Source organism: Furipterus horrens, unplaced genomic scaffold (assembly GCF_987537825.1).
Source record: "Furipterus horrens unplaced genomic scaffold, mFurHor1.1.pri manual_scaffold_15, whole genome shotgun sequence".
NCBI lineage: Eukaryota > Metazoa > Chordata > Mammalia > Chiroptera > Furipteridae > Furipterus > Furipterus horrens.
The window spans coordinates 11,463,018-11,488,940 of NW_028327185.1; the positions used below are offsets into that span (position 1 = coordinate 11,463,018).

Genomic DNA, 25,923 nt, shown 5'->3' on the forward strand with positions numbered 1-25,923 from the left:
CCAATGCTCAATCCACTGAGCCACACCAGGCAGGGCAGCAACTACTTTTAAAATAAAAGATAACATGTTGGAAAACACACTGGAAAAAATGGCCACAGTGCCCAAGTAGGCATTTAATTAATAATCAGGGAAAAAGAAACCAAAATGAGATGCCATGACACACGCTCTGCCCTCTGACCGTCCCCACCTCAGTGAACACTGTCACCACCTCCTGCACCACTGTCACCGGCACCCTGGGCCACAGGTGTCCCTGTCATCCCTTCTCAGGAATACCTGCTTCCATGGGGCACGGGCTACATCAGACAACCCTACCAACGGGAGAATCTCCACTCCACGTGGTCCAACGACCATACAGGGTGGGCAGAAGTAGGTTTATAGTTGTTGTGTGGAAAATAAATAATAATAATACAGAATAATACGAGAATAAGCTCTGTGATTTGCATACTCACAACTGTAGACCTACCTTTGCCTACTCCTGTATACCATTCCAATCTGAAATGTTTGAATTACCTCACCAATTTTTCCTACTGGTAGGAACTAAAGGGCCACTCAGGTGTCCTCCCTGAAACCAAACATGCTCCCAGGTGGCTTAATGCCTCTGCTAGCAACTTTCAAAGGCAGCTTTCTAGCCCACAGGAAGAACTTACTTGGCACACCACTCACATACATACCATATTTTTACTCTGATGATGTAAGGCTCCTCCTATCATTTTTTTTTCTTTCACTGTTTTTTTTTAGGAAGACGATCAAATGCTTCGACCATTTGTATGCCAACAGTCACAAATGTTAAAGGACTTTGGGGATCTACTTGAATCCAGCTTGTGGAAACTGAAAAATGATGTAGCTCTTATCGTGAAAAAGAAGAGAGAATGTCTATTGCAGAGCGAACGATGAGGCTACACCACTGGAAACAATGAGCTCTGCACTGTGAAGGTTACTTGGGCAGCTCGTAGGCTTGCTGAACTTGGCTATCAGAGCGGAAGTGGGGGCTCAACACACTCCGCCCAGTTCCCAATTACTCAACTTATTTCTCCTACCATTTTTAAGCAAAACTCTTCCCCTTCATTTTGATTTAAAATCATGTAAAATGAACCCATCTCCAGGGTGAAGTTCGGTGAAGCGGAAGATACTGCAGTGAATGGTGAGCATGCCGAGTCTGGGATCAGACTGCCCAGAGTTAAGCCCTGGTTAATTCATCCCATGATTGCGTCGTTGAGGCAAATGACTTTACCTTTCCAAGCCTCTTTTTCCTTCCATTACACAGGAATGCTAACACTTGACTAGAAAGACTTCAGGATAGTCCCTGGCACACAAGAGCAAATGATAAGCATTTGTCATTAATATTTTCAAATCAGACCCTTTCAATACATTTCCTGCTGTCAGACGTAGAGCCAATGGCTATTTCGTGCCCTCATTATGTGTCATTGCTCTGAAAAAACTATATTCTACCTTCACTTATTTTCCATCTTCATGGGTTTATGTGAAATACATTCAGTTCACTGACGTGTTAGTGTCGATACCGTGGCATGGGTTCGATGCAGGGGTCCGGGGTGACAGATTCAAACGGCACGTGAGGTCTGCCAGGAGAAAGTCAGTCCCGAAGCAATCTTGATCCCGTGAAGAACTGACTGATGGGTCTCAGGTAAGGACTGACAGGCACTTAGTGGTCCGGGGAAAGGCTGTCCAGAAACCTTTCCAGACTTAAGGAGCACTTATCTGTGCCTGGGCATCAGCCTAAGTGCTGAACATCTAAGAGCCCATTTAACTCTCACCGTAATCCCAAGTTTGGCACAATTATTTTTCCCATTTTGATGCTGTAAGGGTTACGCAAACGAGGCTTGTCCAGGACACTGTGAGCAAGCAGGGGCTGACCCTAGGGACTGCATTCCTAACCACATGGCCTGCTACCTTAATACGCAGGAACAGTTAGACTTGATTTGCATAAGAAACCAGGAAGAAGAAAATAGAGGTGACAATTCCAGTCCTTGCTCTCTAAAATAAAGTTAGGGAAATCAAATAGGATGGCACTGAGCCTCTACCGGTAGGTCATCAAGGGTTCCAAAAAGGAGTCTCTCTGGGAAGGTGGGGTGTGAGGGGGAACCTAGGCTGGTGTTTTCTGTTTAATACCAGGTCCCAGGGGCTTATGGGAGAGGCTGGGGTTTTGCCTGCAGCTCAGGTCCTGAGTATACACACATGAACCAAAAGATAACCTGTAACCTTAGAGCCCAAGCGGGGAGCTCCACATGGTGATGGCAAGGCAATACCGAATCCTGGAAAGCCTCTGCGTCAGGCAGAGCAGCAGCGAGGCCTCGGGCAGCAGGAACAGCTTCTACCTCCTGGGCTGAGCCTCAGAGTCTCCAACTTGCAGAAAGTGTACTGCACACCTTGTTTACAAATGAGAGCAGGCGGAGCCTTGGGGGTGGGGCCTTTAAAATAAAATGAAACCCTGACTGGGTAGCTCAACTGGTTAGTGTCAGCTGAATATGCCAAGGTTGCGGGCTCAACCCCCAGTTAAGGCACATACAAGGATCAACCAATGAATTCATATGTAAGTAAAACAACAAACTGATATCTTTCTCTCAAATCAGTAAGTAAAATTTTTTTAAAAAATAAAAGAAGTAAAAATAAAAGTAGAATGAGACACACCCGCATCTCAAGCTGGAGGACAGTCACACAAGTTGTCACTCACAGGACCAGCACTGAGAGCAGCGTACCGGGCACAACCAGAGAGAGGACACACACACATAGCCTCCCTCAGTGGCTCCCAATGCAGACCTACACCTCCGACCGCCAGCCCCAACCTCCAGACCTCCCGAATGCAAACTGCGTGTGATTCTGATACACAGCCAGTCCTGAGGTCTGTTGCTTCTGCACATCTTCCTGATTTTAGAGATGATAAGCCTTTTCTGAGGTCCCACAAACTAGGACACAGCTGAGACCAGATCCTGGGCAGAGGGCGCAAAGTCAGCATAAACAGTACACTGCCACCAAGAAGCTCCCTCTCCAAGGTAGAGACCCTCTTTCTTCTGCACAGGTAGCACGGGAGGGACGCCCAACATGAATAACATTCCTGCCTATGGCATGCTTCTCGCTGAAGAGTAGAAATCCCGTAAAGGTAGTGGCTGTCCTCTATGCATGCATTTATTACATGCTTACTTCAAAAGGAAAAGTCCTGTGCTGTGCCTTGTTTTCGGCCTTTGGTGGAAAATGTAGTTAAAATACAAAAAGTAAATTAGTGAAAAATTCTGCTCAGGCAGTGAAAATCAACAGACTTACCAGCTGTAGCCTTAAAACTAATCACAGGTGCGAATGGCAAGCTCAATTATTAGCAGGACATAGGAAGCGCATTTCTACGACTACGCAAATACCAGGCGGGTCAAACACAAAACCACCACTCAATTGATAATCCTTTATTATTCAACTGAGGTAAGTCCAAAATCAATCCGTCTAGATGGGTGAAAACCAAGCTAAAATAGCAAAAAGTACAGTCTCATTGGGCAAAGGCCCACACATATGCAGAGACACTCACTGGAGAGGAAGACCCACTTGCTATCACGGCCAGGAAAGCTCCCTGGGCGCCTCGTCCAGGAATCCGCTAGCAACTGAGACACCCCCACCCCCACCCCGCCTGCTGCCCTTCGGATCTGCCAGCTCACTTACAAACATCGACCATGAATTCTTCAACGGAAAGGTCAAATACTAGTTCTCTCTCACAAGCAATAAAATCACAAAATCAGCTAAGATTTAAAATTTAGGGTAGCTAGTATAATTTCCTGCTTTTAATGTGGCCATCTTTTCCACATACAGTCAGACAGGCTTAGAGAAGATTTTCAAATAGCAAATAAGAGTTGTTAATTCATGCATTTATGACTCTGGTTAATTCTTCCAATGTTTAGACTTCAGAGCTGCTAATGACACTAAATTCAATGCCACGTTGGTTGAGTCTGTCAATCAACTTCGTTCTGGAGAAAGCTGCTCCGGGTGTGAAGACCCCGCCCCTGTAAGACAACAGTAAGATACAAGAGTGTGCAAAGCTGAGCCCCAGCCCGTCCCTCCGCCACAGTGAGCTGCTGGGGTCTGGCTATCAAATCTCTGCACAGCTCATGGAAATCCAGTTCTTTTGGTTGTACTGTGGACTCGTTTTGGTTCTAATCCTAAAAGCAGCCCAATGAGCAGGCGGCTGTTACTCAGGGGAAGCAACCAGTGTGACTCTTTCCACAACACGGTGTGCTCAAGGGGCACACTGAGGGGCGTCGCCCCGAGTAACCGCTGCTGTTCATTCAGACAGCCCTCAGATCAGGAGGATTAAACAAAGACCTGAGTGAAATAATCTTAGGTAATCAATTGTTAACAAAGCATAAATAAGACTGAAACTGAGTGAGAAAAGTTTTTTAAAATGTAATAGCTAAATGCAAATATTTTCAAATACAAGTATTTGAAAAAATTTAATTAGGTTTCACTTTATACGATTTTTATGTTTATCACTTAATACTGTTTCAGGTCACACCACGTTTATTTATTTCTCAGTCTAAGGGCCCATGCTCACCTGTGAAGGTGGCCTACTATAAGGGAACAGCTAAGTGCTCCAGCAACATCGTCCCCTTGGTAATCGTCCAGCCAGGATGCCATGAACCAGTTCCCGCTGGATCAGGACCCAGGGACCCCAGGTCAAATTACATGGCTCAAGCTGTTCTGTCTCCTCTCATTTACCTCTGCTTCCAGAGGCCCATAAGAAACGGTTCTTTTCACCATTTTAATTTACCTCTCTCTCTGTATCAAAGAAACTGTAAATGCTTATGTGCAGACCCAATGCCTGAAAATCAAATCAAACTAAGCTAAAATATAAAGATGAAAAAGAGATCTTCCGATCAGAAGAAAACGAGACGTACGCCTTCGGAAGATCAGAAGCATCATTCAGGAGCGTCATGGCTGCCTGGACCATGGCTATGGGGGTAGCTATGTAGCCGGCCTCTGCAGAAAACAGTGATCACAGAAAAAGAAAGGGGTCATCAAGTATGTGTTCAACACCACCCAAAAGTCAGACAGCAGGTTTTATATTGAACTCTAGGTATATGGAATTAACTCCATAAATACTTTGTTCACTGAATAACAAAAATAACGGGTTAGGAATTGTATTAAGTGCTTTAAATATACTAAACTCATTTAATTCTCCTAACAATCACATGAGGTTAGCACTATACTCATCCTCGTTTTACAGGTAAAGAAGCTAAGGTTAAGTGACTAGTCCAGACTCACAATGGCAGGCAGTGGCTGAGCCGGAAGTGCACCCAGTTTCTCCATTAATACACTAAACTTCACTTAAAAAAAAAGACTCAATTTCTTAAAGAAAAATGCTGAGTAACTTTAAAAGAAGTCTAACTTCAAGATGAAGTAACTTTAAGCAAGTGAGACATTACTGTTTACAGTTCTATCAAATAATGAAAACACAGTCAACTTATCTTAATAACCAAGATGGGAATTTGACAAAAAGGCAAGATGCAAAGATATCTTTGCCATCTTGCTTGATTAAAACTGCAAAAAAAAAAACAACAACAACAACAAAAAAAAACCTTATAACCTATCAGGGATGACAGTAACTAAACTTCTAATTATAATTCCTAAGTGGGACCGTCTGTCTAGTTCTTTAAAATTTACAGCAAAAGTTCTAGAACTTTTTTGGATAACAGTTCCTTTTAACAACCTATCGAAAGCTTTTCCCCTCCCAGAAAAATGTACACGTGCATGCCCGTTTTATAAACAATGTCAGGGTAATCACAGACTCCAAAGGAACCTTGGATCAAATGGATAAATATCAACCAGTCCCTTGTCTTTTTAATATTAAAATCTGCCATTCAGAATTACTGAATCATACTGAAAAAGAAAAATAGAGGGAGGGACACACCAATCATTTCAATCCTTCTGACAGAATCATTTATCAGTAATACTTAAATAAACTGTGCGAATGCATTTCTAAAACAATTACGCTTTGAAAAGAATAGCATTCCACCTTACAGGGTAAGCCAATGTAAAATCCCCAAGCAATCTTAAGTCACATGTGAAATACCTGGTCCTTTCACCTGAGTACAAATTCTGATATTGGGTTTGTTCTTGTTGGGACCAAAGCCTTGGCTGTATCCTTGGCCAAAGAATGTCATTGTAAATGATGAACCATCGATCTGAGAAAAAGCAAGCAGAGAGTTTATTTAAGAAATATGTCATTTCCCTCGGACACAATCTAGCCTACTATTCTACTTCTCTGAGACATTTTTAATTGATACAAACATCAATTTTCTATCTGCCAGAATATCCTGTTATCCTTTAAGCATGGAGCAAAAATTAATTCTTTGAAGAAGCAAGTTTTGTTTTTTTAATTGATTTGAGAGTGAGAGAGAGAGTGATTTGCTTTTCCACTTATTCATGCATTCATTGATTGACTCTCACACATGCCCTGACCAGGGATCGAACCCTCAACCTTGGCATACTGATGACGCTCTAACCAAATGAGCTGCCCGGCCAGGGCTGAAGACGCAAGTACTGATGACTGGTGTGATGCTGGGGGAAGGGAGGTGGCGAGGAAGAAGGAGGAACTACAGATGAGTCTTATGCTATGGCTTAAAGGACAGAGCCACTATAACAGGCAATTTCAGGGTAACAGGTGGTGGTAGTTCTTCTTGTAGGGTGATAGAATATGGTCGTCTGGTTTTAGATACATGTTTGAGGTGATAAGACAAAAACAGCCGGCAAATAATGACAATATGGGCTTGAGGCACAGATACACAATTGCTCCCCTCAGAGATGTAAACATTCAATTCAAGAAATTAAAATTTCGAGGTTACCTGAGCATCTCTCACAATCACTAAATTTAGAAATAAGATAACATTCAGTCACAACCCATACGTTTTTATTAAGTACCAGCTAAAGGTCAGAAGCTACGTTAGGCCTTGAATAAATAAGGCCCGGTGACTTCAGCAAGAGAACAGGAAGGGGCAGGAAGGGCTGGGCCGCTGTCAGGCAGGAGGGACGCCGGCCTGTTTACAGGATGAGGGGCAAGAACCTGCGGGGACATGGCAGGAAAGGCATCAATAACCTATGAAGTCAGGAGGGAATCTGATCAAGGGGAGCAGTGATGGGAACACCCAGGCTGGTCTGACTCTGCGAGGCCTCCCCGAGCCGTGGACGGCGGGGACCACTACTGTGTGTACCGAGCTGGCCGCTGGCAGCGCCTGCACCAGGAGGTGCACCTGCACTCAGAGCGCCTCGGGCAGGGTCATTGTCGCCGGAGGAGACCTCCCTGAGAGCAGGGAGGAGCGGAGCTGGGAGCAGTGAGGCCGCTGGAGGACAGGACCTGCGGGTAGCCTACGCCCTCAGTTCTGTGAGAGAAGCAACAGCAGACAGGGAGGAAAGCGGGGTTGGGCAGATTTTGAAAAAAGCCCCAGGAGCGGGGAGATGGAGAGATGACTACAGGAAAGTCAAAGGATCTGCAAGTGATGTAAAGCTCCAGTGAGGGGAGGCATGAACTGGGGGGCTGACACCCTCTCAGCAGTGGGACCCCGCCCCCACCTTCCCGCAATGCCTGGGGGGAAGGAGGTGGAGGCTAAATGGCCTAAGGCCTGACTCGGGATCTGCCAACCAAACAGTCCAAGATGACGGCAGCTGTGGAGCATATTCACAAAGGGTGATTCGGCTGATCTGCCATGGGAACCCAGGATATGCGGACGGGAAGGGAAGCTTGAGCAGAGGGGACAAGAGGAGGTAAAAAAGAGGGGACAATGGAGGAGAAAAAGGGAAGAGTAGAAAAAACTGAAATAGCAATAAAATAAAGAGAATACAATTTGTGGAGCCTGATGGCTGAGTTCTCATCCCACCTTGGCTATTTATTCACTAGAGGACCTCGGGGAAGTTTCTTAACCTTGCTGTGCCTCAGTTTCCCCATCTGTAAAATGGAGATAATACCCACTTCTAGAGGTATCTTAAAAAATTAAGTAATCTAATTTATGTGAAGAATGTAAAAGTGTCTGATACATAGTAAGTGCTCCATGAAGCCTTAGCTGTTATTGTCACTGCACTGAGGAAAAGTAAAAACCAAATAAAGGAAAATATTATTTTAGAGACCTGACTACAAAAGAATGAATTACCTGTTTTTGTGTTGGACCTTGTTTTGAAAAATAACCAAAGGAGAAGAGCCATGGGAACTAAAGGGAAAAGAAAAAACCTCAGTGATACTTTTTCAAAACTCATGAGAAATACTTTTAGATCTAATTTCATAAAAATATTACTTACTTTTATGAGAAGTTGCCTTCCAATGCCAAACTTCACAAAGAATAAAAAGAAAAGTCCTGCAAACATCAGCTTAATAACAGAGGTGATGCCTCCCACCGTTACATACGCAGCATATTGGACCTGGATGAAGAGTATCAAGGCAGAATGTAGGAATGTTAGCTACTTACAGCTTATACTATAGTCATAAATACTGAACAAAAGCAGTTCCTACTGTATGACTATGTTATGTTCTGAAAGCTTGTTCAGAAACCAAGCAATGGGAGCATACACTGAAAAGAAATTGTTGCAGATATTTAGCTTTCTCACTTGAATACAAAAGTCCACAACATCCATATATAAAAAATTCAATAATATACCTGAATTTAGCAATTATACACTACAGAACGGGGACTGCACTTACAACCTCTTTTATCAGACAATATTCTTAACTTTTAACTTGAGATGGTTTCCTCCTCAATTCTCAGCAGAGGGAGCAATTGTTCACGTCCCTCAAAAAAAGCCAGCAGGGGACCCTCAGAGGCAGCAGGGAGAGGAGGGGAGAGAGCCCAGACATCCCCGCGGCCCAGCAGTAGTGTTCCAGCAGCTGCAGCTCTGAGCATGGACGGTCGGGTGGTTATGACCCAGGATTTCCTGTACTGGACTCGGTGCCGTTGTGTTACATGGAAGGGGCATTCAGCAGGCCAGACACGTACGCTGGGGGAGGCCATTAGCACCCCCATAAAATGCAAAGGCTCTGCACTACTGATTCTGAATACTTCCAGAAACTGAAACACACATTATATAGCTATTTCTCTTTTTGCTTTGTAAACATAAAAATCCTACTCAAGCATTGGGGAACGATAACTCCATTAACAAACAAATCATCTACACTTACAGGTGACTGCTCTAAATTTTCATGCAGGTAACGCTGCGTTCGTTTCACAACAGACACATCAGCTCCCAGGAAAGGGATGGAGTAGCTGCCGAGTTCTCTGCAGTAGGAAATGGGCCACCTGCAAGACAGACCCAGGCTGCATTTTCTCCACTTACAGTGACCACGGTTTTAACAGGTAAACTTCTGAATTAAAATGTTAACTTCGCTTGAGGCAGTAATAACAAGGAAGATGGCAGATATGCTCTTAATTAGCACTTCAGAATTTGTCCTTTGTCCTCTATACCCACACCCCAGCAAGTGACAAGTGAACACAGCAGTATTCTTCACACCATGGGCACTTCATACATGTAGTTTAACCATGTTTCAGCTCATCAATTGCAGTGGCCAGTGATAAAAAGAACACTCATTTCAATAGCTAAACTTGGAGGTTAGAGTTCTTACATATAAATGCTGTTAACATACTGATTGATTAATCTATGAGATCATCACACTTTAAGCTGATGGTTTTACTGCACAAAATTTAACTGATAATTTAATTTTGATATTCAGAGTGCAAAGTAAATATTTATTTTTCCAAGGGTACAAATGTATTATTATATATGAAGTACTTAAACTTAGGGTAATGTATTAATTATAGTTTATTTATCTTTGAAAACAATTCTGGACTTACTACAAAACAGTCTCCAGACTTTTCTTACTAGCATACTTTATCACTTCATCAATAGTCAGATCAACACATATGACCAGAAATACTGAGGAACAGATTGTGAATATACCTTCTTTTTAATTTTGGACCAACAATTGGGACAGGTTTCAGATTTGCCTCTTTTCGCAGTTTTTTCAAGTTACTCTGATCTCCAAAACCATAGATCGCTGATTTCCAGGTGCCATCATGAATACATAAACCCTAATAAAATAATTCAAGAGTTAAAGAAGCAAGTCTTAAGAGATACTAAAATGTAAAACCAAATAAGTTATAACTGGCACAAAGAACACTTTACCTCTCTTTTTGCAAGGTATAATCATTTAATAATTTTGAGATGAACTTTGATGACCAATGAGGCAGCAATAACACTCATTATTCTGGTCATATTCAATATTTATACCAACAAATGCCCTTTCTTCTTCCCTCCTACCATTATTTATGCTCTTTTCAATAAGCCACTGCGTTTCACTTCATCATTTCCACTCAACTAATTGATCATACGAAATCTGTTCAGAAAAAGTCCAGCCATTATTAATGTAACAAGAATGTCTGTGTGACATCGATGTAACCTGGCAGCCAAGAAGAGTGGACTGGAATGTGCATGCGTGAACAATGACGACTTCACTGTACTGGTCAGTAGGAGTGGTAGATACCGTCGAGTGAAAATGTGTACTGTGTGGTTCTTGCATTCAAAATGACCAAGTGAGCAGAGCACCAAATTTGCTACATCAAATTTTGTGTTAAGCTTGAACATTCCTCTGCAGAAACTATTCAGATGATTCAGAAGACTCAGGGATGATGCAATCGGTGCAGCCCAAATAAAAGTGAGGCACAAACGCTTCAGAGATGATTGAGAATCTGCTGAAAGTGATCCATGTTCTGGAAGGCCTGCAACAAGCTGAATGTGTATAAGCTGCAATCAACATAGACCAGCAACTGACAGTGCAAGAACTTCAGACTATGTCCAAGATTTTGACACAGGATCTGGGTATGAAATGTGTTGTTCCACAGCTTTGGCTACCAGAGCAGAAGGAGCGTCGTGCTACAGTGGCTACTGGCTCAATTCAAACAGCTACCAATGAACCGGATTTCCTCACGGTGGTCATAACCGGAGATGAATTGTGGGTCTATGGCTCTGATCTGGAAACGAAGGCCCAGTCATCCAAATGGAAGTCGCCTGGTTCTCCTCGCCTCAAGAAGGCACCGCAAAGTTGCAGCAAGATCAAGACCATGTTAACTGTGTTTTTTGACTGGGAAGGTTGTTGTCCGTCACAAGTACAACCCTCCAGGCCAAACAATTAATAAGGAGCATGACCTCCACGTTCTTTGAAGGTTGAGAGATGCAATGCAGTGATAAAGGCCACAGCTTCGGGCAGCTGGCAGCTTCATCACAACAATGTGCCTGCTCATGCATCATGTCTCGTGCAGGGTTTTTTGGCAAAACATCAAATGACCCAGGTGACTCAGTCCCCCTACAGCCTAGATTTGGCACCCTGTGACTTCTGGCTTTTCCCAAAACTAAAATCACCTTTGAAAGGGAAGAGATTTCAGACCGTTCATGGGATTCAGGAAAATACAACGGGGCAGCTGATGGTGATTCCAACAAAGGATTTTGCAGTGCTTTGAACAGTGCTAGAGACACTGGGAGAACTGTGTAAGGTCCCAAGGTGCCTACTTTGAAGGGGACTGAGGCATCATTGTTCTATGTACAATGCTTCTTGTATTTTCTCCAAGAAATGTGTCTATTTTTCAATATTACATGGCTGGATAGTTTCTGCACAGATCTTATCGTATTCCTTCAAAATTAGACTCTCTAATCCCTATGCTTATGTTGATTCCTTAAATTTTCAACACACGTTCACAACCACAGTCACGCGTACATACATAATGCACTGTCCATCTGTCCTTCCCCTGTGCTGTACAGTGCCCCACCCACCCCACCACCCCTTATTCTAGTCCCAAATTATATGTCTTCCACAGAAGCCTTGTTAATTTTTGAATTTTAAGGCTTATTAATATGATTTCTATTTTAATTCTTTCCCCATTTCTCAGTTCCTTACTGATACCGTCCCCAGCACAGAACCCTTGCATGATCTTACCCACAGCTCTCATCTGTCTGCTCGGTTTTCATTTCTGTCATCACTCTTAGCTCTCAGTACCTTCCATTATTCTAACATAATTACACCTTCCACAGTCCTGACTTCCGACTCCAATAAGAAACGAGCGGCAGAAAGGAGAGCGCAGGTGAGGAGGCAATACTGGGACTTGCTGTCTCAGCGCTGCCCCTTCTTTACCTAACCTCCGGGTGGGCCTTTTAATTCTCTATCACGTAAATATTTCAAACTGCATTTATCATTTTGGTTGTACGTAACTGTATTATGTCCCGCCTTATTTGTTGTTTACCTTGTTTGAATGAACAAAGTCATTTAGAAAGATTCAAAACCAACTTTGTCACAAGACTAAAAGTCTTGAGAGTTTGATTTGTGAAGCTATTCTAAAGCTGGGCCTAGCCAATCTGATCCACTTGCAAATGTAAAGATTTCTAAACTGGGAGAAAACAGCTTTTTAAAAACTTAAGACTATCTTCTTATACAAATAAGCCATCAAGAAGGCAAAAACTTACATTCATCTAAAAATCTTTTGCCTTATTTCATTGAAAAATAAAAAGAAGGTGCACAAAACACGGAAGCAAAATTTAATGAATTTATGGTGCAAACATCCAGGTCGGCCTTTCTTCTGTCCTGCCTTTAGGGTCATCAAGAAAAAACCTTGCTTTTCTTTGGAGTCTTATAAGTTAGGTATTCACTCCTAAATATAGTATAGTGAGTTTTGCCTACAGCACCAACTTTTTTTTTTTTTTTTTTGAAGATTTTATTTATTTATTTTTAGAGAGAGGGGAAGGGAGGGAGAAAGAGAGGGAGGGAAACATGAATGTACGGTTGCCTTTCACACGCCCCCAACCGGGGACCTGGCCCACAACCCAGGCAGGTGCCCTGGCTGGGAATCGAACCGGTGACCCTTTGGTTCGCAGGCTGGTACTTAATCCACTGCAGCACACCAGCCAGGGCAGCACCAACCTTTAAAAGTCAGTCCATATCCCCACTTCTCCAAAGCATTCTTGATCTCTGGCCTCCCAGCTACATATACTCTCCATTCTCAGAATCCTACAGTATTTGATCCGATCACTTTAATAACACTTCGTATCTCCTGCCAAGCTAAATGACCTCAAGGGCATGATTTGCATCTTACTCATTTATGTGTCACGCTACCTTGAACAACTACGTAGATTTATGCTACTACACAATACTTGCTGAACAAATATTTTTTAAAGAGGACAAATGCTTATGAAGCTTCAAGTAAAGACACATAATTGGGTCAGACATTACCGGCAATAAAAGTACTATCCTAACATGGTCTCTTCCCAGAAATGCAACTATCTTATGTTTCCCAACAGACTATAAACTCAGAAGAGTATGTTTACATCATGCATTTCTCATATGGTCATAAAAGTACCTAACTCCAAGTTAGGCACATAGTAAAAAAGGCACCGACTTTGCACTAAGGTGACAATTGTCTTGGCTGACATTTATTGCATAACCATGATAGAAACTTTAGTTAGGATCATGGTAATTCATTCTAACATAATGAGCTGTTCAGTTGTTTTAAAAACAGATTTTATTCTTAAGACAAAGGAATTCTCAACAATAGTAATTTCATTAAAAATAATTAAATACAGTAACTTTCATACACTAAAAACTACAAATAAATATTTTTTAAGAGGCATGTATCATTTCCAAAATGTTTTAAATATTAACTTAGAAAACACTTGACAAACAGAAAAACTAACCTCGGGTCCTGAATGTATAGTCAGGAAACTTTCCACTGCAGTCAAAGTACCTACAAGAACAGGAAAATGGTCAAAGTAAAATCAAATAAAATCTATTTAGCCAGGACAAGTAACCATGAACTGTTCTATCCATTTAGGGACTGCCTACAGCTGAATAGTCAGGAAGTCAATACTGATCTCAAGTTTTATTATGTTTTTGTAAACAGATTTAAAAAGCAGCTGAAGCCAGGTAACTTGTCAGAAAGAGTACTTTAGCATAAACTAACTGCTAGTACTGACAAACTATCTTCTAGTATTCGAACTGACGCTAAAAAAAAATCTCTTCCGATAAGGCAGCAATTTTGCTCACTCATTCTGGAAGGCCAGCAGGATACAGTTACCAAAATTACATCTATGGGAATTACTTGATTTTCCAGTATGACAGCTTTTAAGAATACTTATTAATAGTTACATATAATTAACGTACAGAAAAAACCTATCAAAACGGCCTTTGTGATGGCTTATAAAATACTTAAAATAAGGCTGTTAAAATGAAATAAAAATATAATAAGTGTAAAATAAAAGTAGAAAACCAAAACCAGATAAAAAGGGGAGAAATCAATTATATTAACCATGAGGACTAATAGACAGGTATAATGATTAAATATTTAATTAATCTTTGAAATTCTCCAGAGCGGTGAAACAAAAGATATACAGAATGGAATGGCTAATTCTCAAAAATCTGATAAAATGAAATAGATCAATTTCATAAGAGACAGTGTTCCTAGGTTTAATTCCAAGAGAAAATTAAAACATGGGTGCTTAGAAAAGTTGCCAGTGAGCAAAATAATGAATAACCATGTCATCAACAATCATGCCACAGCAGAAGAGAACTACAGCCATGTAAATGTCACCAGCCTGACCACTGACACAGACTAAGGACAGACCATGACAGGATCTCACTGGAGATGATTCGAAGAGGTGTCAGGAGAACGTGGCCTGGATACAGGGCTCTGTGATCAAACCCTCTCCACAGAAAGTACGTGGACCACTTGCATCAACGATCAGCTAGGGTAACTGTTAAAATGCTGACTCCTAGGGTTTAGTATCTGAAAAGTTTTTAAACAAACCTGATAGTATTATTTCTACCTTAAAAAGAGAATGAAAAGAGAGCCCTGACTGGTGTGGCTCAGTGGGTAGGGTGTGGTCCCACAAACTGATTGCTCAGGCCCAGGCCTAGGCTGCAGGCCAGGTCCCAGGTGGGGAGCGTGTGACAGGCAACCGGTTGCTGTTTCTCTCCCTCTCTTTCTCCTTCCCTGCCCCTCTCTAAAAATCAATCAATTTTTTAAAAAAAGAAAATAAAGACCTATTCAAAGTAATAAAAACTTTTAAATGTTTGGGAATAACCTCAACATGAAATACATAGGACTATCATGAAGAAAACATCTTAACTCTGCAGATTTAAAAGGCCTTTTTAAAAGATAGAGACGCACCAGGTGTGTGGATTGAAAGACGGTTTTAAAGATGTTCAGGTCATGGTTTGCATCTTATTGCAAATGGTTCCAGTGCTGCATCATTAAGTATGAGGTTGGCTATTGCTCTCTGACATTTATTACGTTAAGAAAGTGTTCTATTCTTCAATTTCTAAAAATTTGAAATCAATAAATGACATGAATTTTCAAATCATTTATTGAGATGGGCATATAGTGTTCATCTCTGATATTCTGATGTGATGATAATGTAACTTCCTAATAAACCTTGGTTTTGATATACTATTCTTTTACAGTGTCATTACTTATTAAAATTTTACTTAGCATTTTATAACAGGCACAACTATATTAAAAACAAAGCATGTGTTTTAACATTACTCATTTATAGTTATGGTTCTTTTCCCAACCAGATTTTAGTTTGACACAACTGCAAACATGAAGCCATTCTATCAGTAAATTCAGTTATTGCTAACTGATCAATAATTACCATTAATTTTATTGCTTGTGTATATTACTCCCAGATCTGCCGGAATGGAGTCAAAGCCAGTGCTTCCAATGATATAAACCCCCTTTTCTGCAGCTTTCTCATGATATTTCCAATACATTAGTTCCAGGAACTAAAAAAAATCAGGACAAAGTATCTGAATCAGAGCTACATAGAAACATCTTGTGACCAATATTAAGTGATTAAAGACAAAGCAATTAAACTCTGAAAATGCTAATCAATATGGCCCTGGTGATATATTAACGTCAAAATGTTTTTCACTTATCGAGCAAACATTTTCCACATGTGCCAGGTGCTGATCTGACCTACTGACACTACTATTCAACTTTTTTAGAATGTCTTATAAATGCAAAAGTAATACCTCTTATAAAAATACCTATTAACACAGAAAAATAGAAAGAAAGCAAAAAAGTTACCCTAAATCACATTACCCAGATGAACATCATCATAGACATATATCAACGCATATATTTTTTGTTAATTAATGAAACAAAATTGATAATTATCATTAACTGAAGTCCATCTCTTACTCAGATTTCCTTAGCTTTTACCTAATGTCCTTTCTCTGTTCCAGGACTCTGTCCCGAATACCACGTCACATTTACTGTCTTGTCTCCTTAAGCTCCTTCTGACTGACAGTTTTCAGACTCTCCTTGTTCTTGACAATCATGACAGTTCTGAGGCGTACTGGTCAGGCACTCTGTAGAATGCCCATCAATTGGGGCTTATCACATGTTCTTCTCATGACCAAGACTGGGATTACAGGTTTTTGGAAGGAAGACCGCAGGGGTATAGGGTGCCATTTCATGACATCACAGCAACAGTGCATACGATCAACATGGTTTATCACTGTTGATGACCTTGAATACCTGGCTGAGGAGGTGTTTTTCAGGGTTTTCCACTGTAAAGTTATTCTCCCTTCTCCCTCCTTCCCATACTGTTTTCTTTGGGGGGAAATGACTCTGTGAGGCACACACTTAGGAGTGGGAGTTATGTTCCCAGTCCTTGAGGGCAGAGTAGCTACGTGAATTATGTGGAATTCTTCTGTACAGATTTGTCTCTTCTCATCCCTTTGCCCATCTTTAATTGCGTTATCTGAACTTGTATTATGACTTATAAGGGTTGTTTCTATATTCTGGATCTTTACTGGGTTTTGGTATGACTTTTATGGTAGCTTATAAGTTTTTCCCCGTTTTCTCTGCTCTGGAATATTTTAAATAAGAGAGGAACTAGTTTTTTTGTTTCATTCATGTTTACCTCTTCGTGAATAAATTTTGGTAATTTATACTTTCCTAGTGTTCTCTAATATACAGTAGCAAACGATAAACTCTAAGTAGGTCCTATACTGGCCCAGTGATGAGAGAAGTCAGTAGACTATAGGAATATAGGAGGTTAGTTTTAAAGGAGGTTGCACAGCTCAGTGCTATTAACACACCACTCCCTACAGCCAGGCAAGCCTGCAGTCCTAGCTTTTCTGCTTCCTAGTTGCATGACTTTGAACAAGTTACTTAACCTTTCCAAGCTTCAATTTCCTCATCGTCAAATGGAGAAAAAGATGATGCCTACATTATAGGGATGTTTAGAGTTACATAAAATATTTATCTAGCACATTGTAAGGCATGTGGCCAGCATTCAATGAATGTGAACATGTAAAATTTTTAGGTTGAGGAGATTTTACATTTACTTTTCTGTAATGTTGTAAAGATGTCTAATTTTAAAAAGGGAATTTATAATGAAAGTTACAAAAATAAGATTCCAAGAATCACTCATTACACACTATTGTAATTAATTTTACAGCATGCAATAGCTGTAAAAAAATCAGCATGTCCTATATACACAAAGGACCTGAAACAAATGAGATTGTACGGAAGAAAAAAAGTCAAGGAAACTGAAGCTCAGACTTCACCATCACGCTCTCCTGGAAGCTGTCAATGGGCCACTTCACTAGGGAGGGGACATCCCCTTCTAAATGTCTGAAAAGCACTAAATATTTTCCACTCTTACAGGAATTGTGCTGTTTTCTCCTTCACTTTGCATACCTGTGGTTCTCCAGAGATGTCAATACAGCTGGTTCCATTGTCAACACATGCTTTTACTACAGGTTCTCCATAAAATCGGTACTGCGGGAATGAAGAGAACAAACAGGTTACTCCTACTTAGCAAGCTTAAAAGAGATGAAATACCATTCAGTTTTGGAATTACAGTCTTGGTTATTAAGAAATCAAATATTAATAAAGTAGCCTAAAGATAAATTTAAAAAATAATGTAACTGCAATATACCAACTCTCATAGGACAGAATTACAGAGAAGTGTGTCCTCACCTCTGACTGAAGACAAAATGGGAAGTTTTATACAAGTGATTCATTTGACCTAATTCTGAAGAAGAGTAGAGCTTTGCAAAAAAAAAAAAAAAAAAAAAAAAAAAAATCCAGATAAAGGACAAAGCATAGGCAAAGGAGTAAGAAGGGGGCTGTTCAGGACACCTGAGGCACAGGTAGTTGAGAGGGAAGCAGTAAGCAACGAGTCCAAGAAGAAACTCTTGGGCAATATCAGGAAGGACCCTGACTGCCATGTTATCAACAGTGGCTTTCATCTGTTCTGACAGCTTCTATTTTCATAGTTAAAAAAAAAAAAAAAAATCTCATGAACATGGACAAGAGTGTGGTGACTGCCGGGGAGTGGGGGAGAGGAGGGTATAAGGAAGGTAAGTGGTAATGGAAAAAAATACAATTAAAAAAAACCAAAAACACAAAACAGAAAAAGCAAAAAATAATGACAATAATGAAAAACCAAAACTCATACACAGACAACAGCATGGGGATTACCAAAGGGAAGCGGGGGGTGGAGGGAGGCGGGAGAGGGTAGAGGGGGATAAATGTGAAGGAAGGAGTCTTGATTTGGGCAGTGTGCACGCTATACAGATGATGGGTTATAGAGATGGGACACTCACAGCTTACCTTTATTAACCGATGTCACCCCAATAAATTCAATAAACATTTAAAATAAGATGAACTAGAAATCACCACATCGCAATGAGAAAAAAGAGACAGGATGCTGCTGAAAGTGTGAGGAAAACGAAGTTATAACACTGCTGCTTCCGAGTGAGAGGGAAAACAGCAGCCTGGGGAAAAGGAGCAGAACTGGGGAACCGGGGGGGGGGGGGGGCGGGCGTCAACACCCCACATAAGGCTTATATAATCACGTATTTAAAGCGCAACCAGTATGGGTGGGGATGCGTTTTCTCTGGCCACGCCGGGCTGCTCACGTCAGGCAGAGTCAGCAGGGAGCTGGAATAACGGGGACTGGGTTTTCTCCAGAGCGCCTGGGAGGGACGGGCACAGGAGCTGGCTGGGCGTGTATCAGAGCAATTCAAGCAAAGGACCGCGGACTCTAAGCTCGTTAAGAATGAGATACATCTAAATAAACAATCATTTAAAATACATTTTAACTTATTAACAATCAAAAAACTTTCCTGCTTTCACTTTTTAAATTTCAACAGTTTTCTAGATGCTTAGTGTTCAAATGCTTTGCCGGTGCGGATGGCGTCCTGGGATCAGTCAAGGCCGCCAACGCTCACCGCTGCGCGGGCCACAAATGCCTCTGTCACTCACATTCAGCACGGACAAGAGCAATAGTTGGTGGCTCTCCTTTCAAAACACACTCTGGACTCGGCCAGCTCTCACACCTCTGCACCTCCCGTACCATCTACTTTTCCTCTCACAAGTCAAAGACCTTCAAAAGCATGCCCCAAATCACGCCCTTGTTTCCGACCATCCAACAGTCTCTCGTATTTAGAAGAAAATCCAAACCCGGACCTGGCCAAGCCTACAACCCCTGGGTGCCTCTCCCATCTCACCTCCGCCTCCCTGCCCTGCTCACACGGCCCAGCCACGCTGGCCTCTCACGCTCTGCGGTCCTGCCACTCACACGCTCACCTCAGGACCTTTGCACCTGCTCTTCCTCGGGACACCCTTCTCCTCGCACATCACACCGTTTACTCCCTCACTTCTCAGGCCCCCAGGCAAATGTCAGGCCTCACGGGGACCTTCCCTGGCCATCTGCCTAAGAAGAGACTGATGTGCCCATCTCCGTGCTCTGCCGGAAGGTACGCTCTGTGAGAGATTCTATCTTGTTCACCGCTACGTCCCAGGCATCTAGACTAATGCAGTTCACATATGGGGGTGGGCAAAAGCAGGTTTACGGTTGAGAGTACGCGGAACACAGTTTATTCTCGTATTATTAATTACTGTAAACTTATTTTGCCCACCCCTGTATAACAAGTATTCAATAAACACTGAATAAGCACATAAGCATGTGTTTCTAACAAATATATTTGTAAACCAATACAGAAATATAATTTATAAGTAAATACAAAGTATATTAGGGATACATGCTCAAACATTTTTTTTATGTAAGGTGCATACCGTAAAGGGAAAAAAAAAGCTTGGCAATTATAGTTGTAAATAATTAACAAGCCAAACAAGCCAGCACACGCTCCCTGGTGTCACAGAGAGCCTGTCACTTTCTCCCTTGGGAGATTGTGATCATATCCAATATACTGATCACAAGAAGTGAAAACCCCACATGAGGTCAAGGTCCTGAGCCGATGTTTCTGTCCCCTGCTTTACATTCCTCTGGAACATAAAATACGAGATTCTGCTTGACATGAATAGACAGTTTGTTCTCATACAAAGAAGGCTGATTACTCACTGGTCCCACGCAGTTGAGGACAACTGTTGCCTGTTGGGCCATTTCATCGAGTGAGGCCGGGTTAGCGATGTCACAAATTATTACTCCAACTTCAGATGGCAGGGTGGGTCTTCCTGAAATGAGAAATAAATCACTTTAAGTGAATCCCACTACAGTGTTCGATCTTCCAGCTCTTCTTTTTATAGTGACCAGTGACAGCAAAATCCTGACAGCTAACTCTCCCTCTCGAACAAAAGAGAAAACTGTTTTTAACCAGGTAATAACAAAAGAGGTTATGAGGAAGATGGGAGTTAATATTAGAGCAATTAAAAACATCGTTACCCTTAAAAATAATCTAACGTAAGTAATGTGTAAATGACAATCTTGTGTAAAGTGATAATTTTACAATCGTTTAGATACTGAATAGATGATTGTCCTGACTTCCTTTCTGCCAAGAATGTGCTACAAAGCTCTTTGGTCAAGACCCTACATCTGGTAGTGGCAACACAAAGAGCTGTAGGCAAGTCCAGCCGGCACGGTATCTTGTGTGCAAAATCACCAACACAACAGATGCTACAATCCACTCCCACCAGAAATACAGCTCTGTTTGGAATGATAAAGGAGCTGAAAACTGAACAGAACAATATAGTGTCCCCAGAACTCTAACAGGTGCGGTTTGCCTGCATGCGAGGGCGCAAGGGTGAAAAAAGCCTAATTTAAAGGCTACCGAGTCCTCCATTAGATGTGTCCCCCACCACGAGGGCAGGGTCTGTGTGTCTGTCTCTCTCTCCCACGTCTGCACCCCGGCACTCGGAACGAGACCTGGCGTAGAGAAGGCCACGCAATAAAAATCCGTGGAGCCCTGGCTGCTGTGGCTCAGCCGATGGAGGGCCAGTCTGTAAACCGAAAGGTTGAGAGGTCGCGGGTTCTCTTTCTCCCTTCCTTCCCCTCTCTCTAAAAATAAGTAATAAATAAAAATAGGAATCCGTGGAATGAATGCTGAAAGAATACGCAAACGCCCAGACCAGAGATACAAACTTCGCGGTGGCGGTGGGAGGTGGGTAAATACATACCGAGTCAGCCTGCTGGGGGATCCTTACGAGAAACAAAAATCATTTTTAAAAAAATGTCACAGCCAAGATTCCAATACAAGCCTTCAGCTTCCTCCCATCTCCCAAACACGAGACGGAGGCCGAGCACAATCTTAAGAAGCCAATGGTGTCCTTCCCTATCCAACCAAATACCCAGAAACCTCCGGCTGCACCAGATACCCGCGCTCCAGACGGAGACGCGGCGAAAAGGAAAAACAAAACAAAGTTCTCGACTGCCTCGCCAGTGGGGCTCCCCAAACTAGGGGACAAATTCAAAAGGCGGAAAGAAATGGTTTTGTAATGTGGGGAGAACAAAGGCATGACACTGCGTGAAGCATCGCTGTCCCCCGTCCTCGAGCGGGGCTCCGGGAGCCCCAGGGGCGCGCCCAGGCAGGAGACGCGCCTTTCAGGCGACAGGAGCCCCCCAGCCGGGAGTAGGGGCCCCGGGAGCGAGCGGCGCCGCGCCCCGCCCCACCCCGCCCCCTTTACCCAGCTTCAGGGCAGCCCTCTCCAGCACTTGCTGCAGCTTCTCCCGGGAACGGCCCGCCACGGCCCAGGGCAGACGGGAGTTCCCCTGCGGGGCCGCCTGCTCCCGGGCCACCTCCTCGGTCACGAACTGGCCGGTGAAGCCAGAGGCGCCGAACACCACCAGGTGGAAAGGCCTCTGCTTGGTCGCCATGACGAGCCCACAGGCAGCCGAGGCCCCGGGCCGGCTGCGTCCACGGCGCCTGCGCTTCAGGCAGCGACCCTAGTACCGGGCGCAGCAACCGCCCCGCTGCTTTCTGCGCGCCGCGCTCCCGACACCGCCCGCGCGCCGCCGAGCCGGGGCCACGCCCACGCCCCTCGCGCCACGCCCACGCCTCTCACGCCACGCCCACGCCTCTCGCGCCGCGCCACCACTGCGCTTCGGGCCCGCGCCTTCGGCGGCGGGACGGTTTATGGCTGTGTGGCCCCGGCGACCGGTTCGCTTCCCGGGCTGGTGGAAGTTGACGGCCGCCCTCCCCGGTCCTCCCGGTGGTCCTGCTCAGCTCCGACCGCCCTCCCGGAGGCCGGAGGAGGCGGCTGTGGCAGCAGCCGGTTATTCTTGTTTCAGGAGGCGGTTGCGCAAACAAAAAATTTGCGAAAACCTCATGACCCGAGGGGACGGCCCACGCCAAGCCATGTATTTGTTTTCGAAGCACGTGGGACAGGTGTGGGTGCTGGGTTCTCCTTCTCCACGGATCATCTCAGCCCTGCCCGGGGCCCAACGCTGCAGCCCCGGCCGGCTGCCGCAAGCCCCTAACTCCATCACCTTGTACCCGACCCTCCGGGACCCCGATTCATGGCCGGTGGCACAGCTGTTAAATTTTGAGGCTCCCGGGGGGGAGGGGGTGGATAACTCCCAGAGCTATCCTGCCATTTGAACTGCGAAGTAAAATGCATGGTGGTTCAGGAAATCCTCAAAATGCAAAAGAAATTAAGTTTCTTGGCAAGTGCTCTTCACATATTCAAAAACATTAACATAAATAAATTATTGAATACTAAATAGAGAAATAAATGGGGAAAAGAGACAAAGCTCCCAGTACAGAGCCTCCGCCAGGAGGGGAGTTCAACTCTCCTTGGAATGTCGGCTTCGCTTACTGACTTGTTTCAAGGAGTAGAATATGGTAGGGAAGGGGATAACTCACAGCCCAGAAACCAGGTAAACACGGCTCCAGTCCAATGATCAAGGCGAAGGTGAACAACGTCTTTGATAAGCCATGTTGATAGCACATAACCTTGCTATGATGTGATAAGAATGGCAATCTCTGTGGTCTTCCTCCCCCAAACTCATAACCCCTGTTCATGGTGAATATTATGCAAAATGCCTGGCCAGTACCCTTACACTGCCAAGGTCCTCAGAAACAAGGGCAGCCTGAGAAACTGCCACAGACGGGAGGAGCCTAGGATGACTAAATGTAACGTAGTAGCCTTGAACAGAAAAAGGACATCACAGAAAAGTAGTAAAATCTGAATAAAGTGTAAGGTTTAGTTAATAACAATGTCATAGCAGACAGTACCCAAGCACGCCGTGGTGGACGTCTGACCTAGATTCCCTTTTTTTTTGCCATATAAATATCCAATGAGTCCATCAACATTTATTGAAATAAATAGATATATTTAAAATTTATTAAAAATGTGACATTTGAAAAAAAATAACAAGCTGATTGGGGGGAATTTGAACACTAAATATTTTATTTGGTGCTATTAAAGTGTCAATGTTATTTTTCTTAGGTGTGATAATGGTATTGTGGTTAAACTTTAAAAATTCTTATCTTTTAAAGATACACACAGAGTTTTCTACAGATAAAATAATATGATGTCTGGGAATGCCTTCAAAATAATCCAGATACATATTGGCATCAGAAGTTAAAACACCTTTGCACCCCAATGATAGCAGTTAGTTCTTCTAATCTGGATAAATTTGTTATGAAAATTAAAATATTCTCAAAATGAGTAAGGAGGAGTAATATGTTACATCTAATAACACATATTTAGCCATGTTGACTGAAGCTAATTACACACCCACATCTAGCTGGCAGACACGCTGTTTCTGGTTTTGCCATCTGTTTCCTGCACGTGTGAGTCGCCCATCCACCCGGGGTGACTCAGAGTCATGAGGCAGACTGTGTTTTGGTTGCTTGAAGATGATTCTCATTTCTGCCTCCCAAGAATATAAGCAGACACATGAAGGATCCAGGTTTGCCCTGCCTGCTTTTGAGCATCAGAGTGAGGATCCAGGATGTAATGGGTGTGGATGGGCTGACAAAGCTAACCCTTATCAAGGTAATTGTTAATGGCTGCAGTTTTGTTATTTTTAGCAGAAATGAGATGGTAGAAGTTGAGCAAGTCAAAATAGAAAAGATATATGCAGATATGATTGTGTATGTATTCTAAAAAGTCTAAAAGGGCATATGCCAAATTGTTTAGTGTAGTGGAGCTTTTACATTTACTTCTATATTTGTGGCTCGCTTGAATTACTTTTACAACAAGCATGTATTTTTAAATTTTTTTATTAACAACTGGTCTTATTAGTTTTATGCAAGGCACCTTATGTCATTATTTACCTCTTCAGAATGCCAAATTCTGGAGGGATCAGGTAGGGAGAAAAATATACAGTGTGAAGGAAAATCCTTGTCTTTCTAACATCCACTAAAATTGCATTTTCAGTCTTTATATTTTCTTTTTCCATTTAAATTTTTGTTTGTTTGTTTTTCTATTACAGTTGTCCCACTTTTTCCCCATTGCTTCCCCACACCCTGCCCACCCCTTCTTCCAGAATCAGTCCCCACCCAGTTGTTCATGTCCATGGGTCATTTACACATGTTCTTTGACTAGACCCTTCCCCTTCTTACCCCCTTATCTCCCTCCCCCCGCCCCCCTCGTCACTGTTAGTCTGCTCCTTGTTTACATGCCTCTGGTTCAATTTTGCTCATTTGTTTGTGTTGTTCATTAGTCTCCTGTAATAGGTGACAGCATAAGGTATTTTTCTTTCTTCGCCTGGCTTATTTCGCTAAGCATAATTCTCTCTAGTTCCATCCATGTTGTTGCAAATGGTAGAAGTTCCTTCTTTCTTTCTGCTACATAGCAAACATGTATTTTTATAATATTGTTATTTCAATAAATTTCTCCCAAAACAACAACAACAAAAAGAAGAATCCAGGTTTGGTCTCATCTAGACCCAGGCCGGCCATTGCCCCATGGGACATACATTTTAGACTGTCTAACATTTATCTGACATTTATGAACATTCCGGGAAATGGTGAGTTTTGCTGATCTTCAGACCCTTGTCTTTGGACACACATGCTCTCTCTTTCTCACATTTGTGCATATATATAAATGTAAATTTTATGTCCAAAACAGTTTTTCTTAGGCATAAGACCTGGGTTCTGGGAATCCAGGCCGGGTTTCAGCAAGGCCCCACAGTAACTGCTGGTGCCAGGGACTGCCTAACCCCCAATAAATCTGCTGCCCCCTCAGTAATGCCAGTGATTGCCTGTGTCCTTCAAAGTTATCGTAGCCTGCCTGCAAGAACTTAGAGACTTTTCTCTTTTAGCAAATCTCTCTGTTCTCAGAGCCAACTCCCCCAAAGTCATCAACAGACAGTCCCTTCCACTCCCTTCTCCCTTTCCCCCTTTAAAACTCCCTGCTTTTCTTTTGTTGGCTGCTGACCCCTTAGGGTGTCAGCCCACCTGTTGCAGCTGGCCAAATAAATCTTTTAGCCTCATGGCTTGTTCTCCTGCCGTTTCTACTCTCTCTCTCGCCGGACCTAACAGTTTTCATTAATTTTTTTCTATATTTTACATTTTTTCTGAATGCAATAAACATTATTTTCTCCAAGATCTTTCTTAAACTCTGGTAAGAAAACAACACACCATTACTGCAAACTGGAATATCTCAAATAATAAATATTCTATAATCACAAAGAGAGGTGATACAACTT

The 25,923-nt window shown here is 42.7% G+C and overlaps 2 protein-coding genes across 2 annotated transcripts in view; one reads left to right on the top strand and one right to left on the bottom strand.

The window, feature by feature from the left end:
- The window catches only part of LOC149992408 (kinesin-like protein KIF28P), a 42,444-nt gene extending 41,541 nt beyond the window's left edge, over positions 1 to 903 (top strand). The window contains exon 23 of the mRNA XM_090263525.1: positions 739 to 903. Coding sequence (XP_090119651.1) covers positions 739 to 894 — 156 coding nt within the window. The 3' untranslated portion in view covers positions 895 to 903. The remainder of the gene's footprint in view (positions 1 to 738) is intronic.
- A 2,840-nt stretch (positions 904 to 3,743) lies between these two features.
- On the bottom strand, positions 3,744 to 22,265 carry SCCPDH (saccharopine dehydrogenase (putative)). Its single transcript, XM_090263349.1, has 12 exons — positions 21,951 to 22,265; positions 20,392 to 20,504; positions 17,721 to 17,801; positions 15,664 to 15,793; positions 13,708 to 13,757; positions 9,931 to 10,061; positions 9,155 to 9,272; positions 8,281 to 8,400; positions 8,136 to 8,192; positions 6,065 to 6,176; positions 4,890 to 4,971; positions 3,744 to 3,998 (listed from the first exon to the last, which is right to left on the bottom strand). The coding sequence occupies exons 1-12, from the start codon at positions 22,138 to 22,140 to the stop codon at positions 3,893 to 3,895; spliced, it is 1,290 nt and encodes a 429-aa protein (XP_090119475.1). The 5' UTR covers positions 22,141 to 22,265; the 3' UTR covers positions 3,744 to 3,892.
- Positions 22,266 to 25,923: the final 3,658 nt, after the last annotated feature.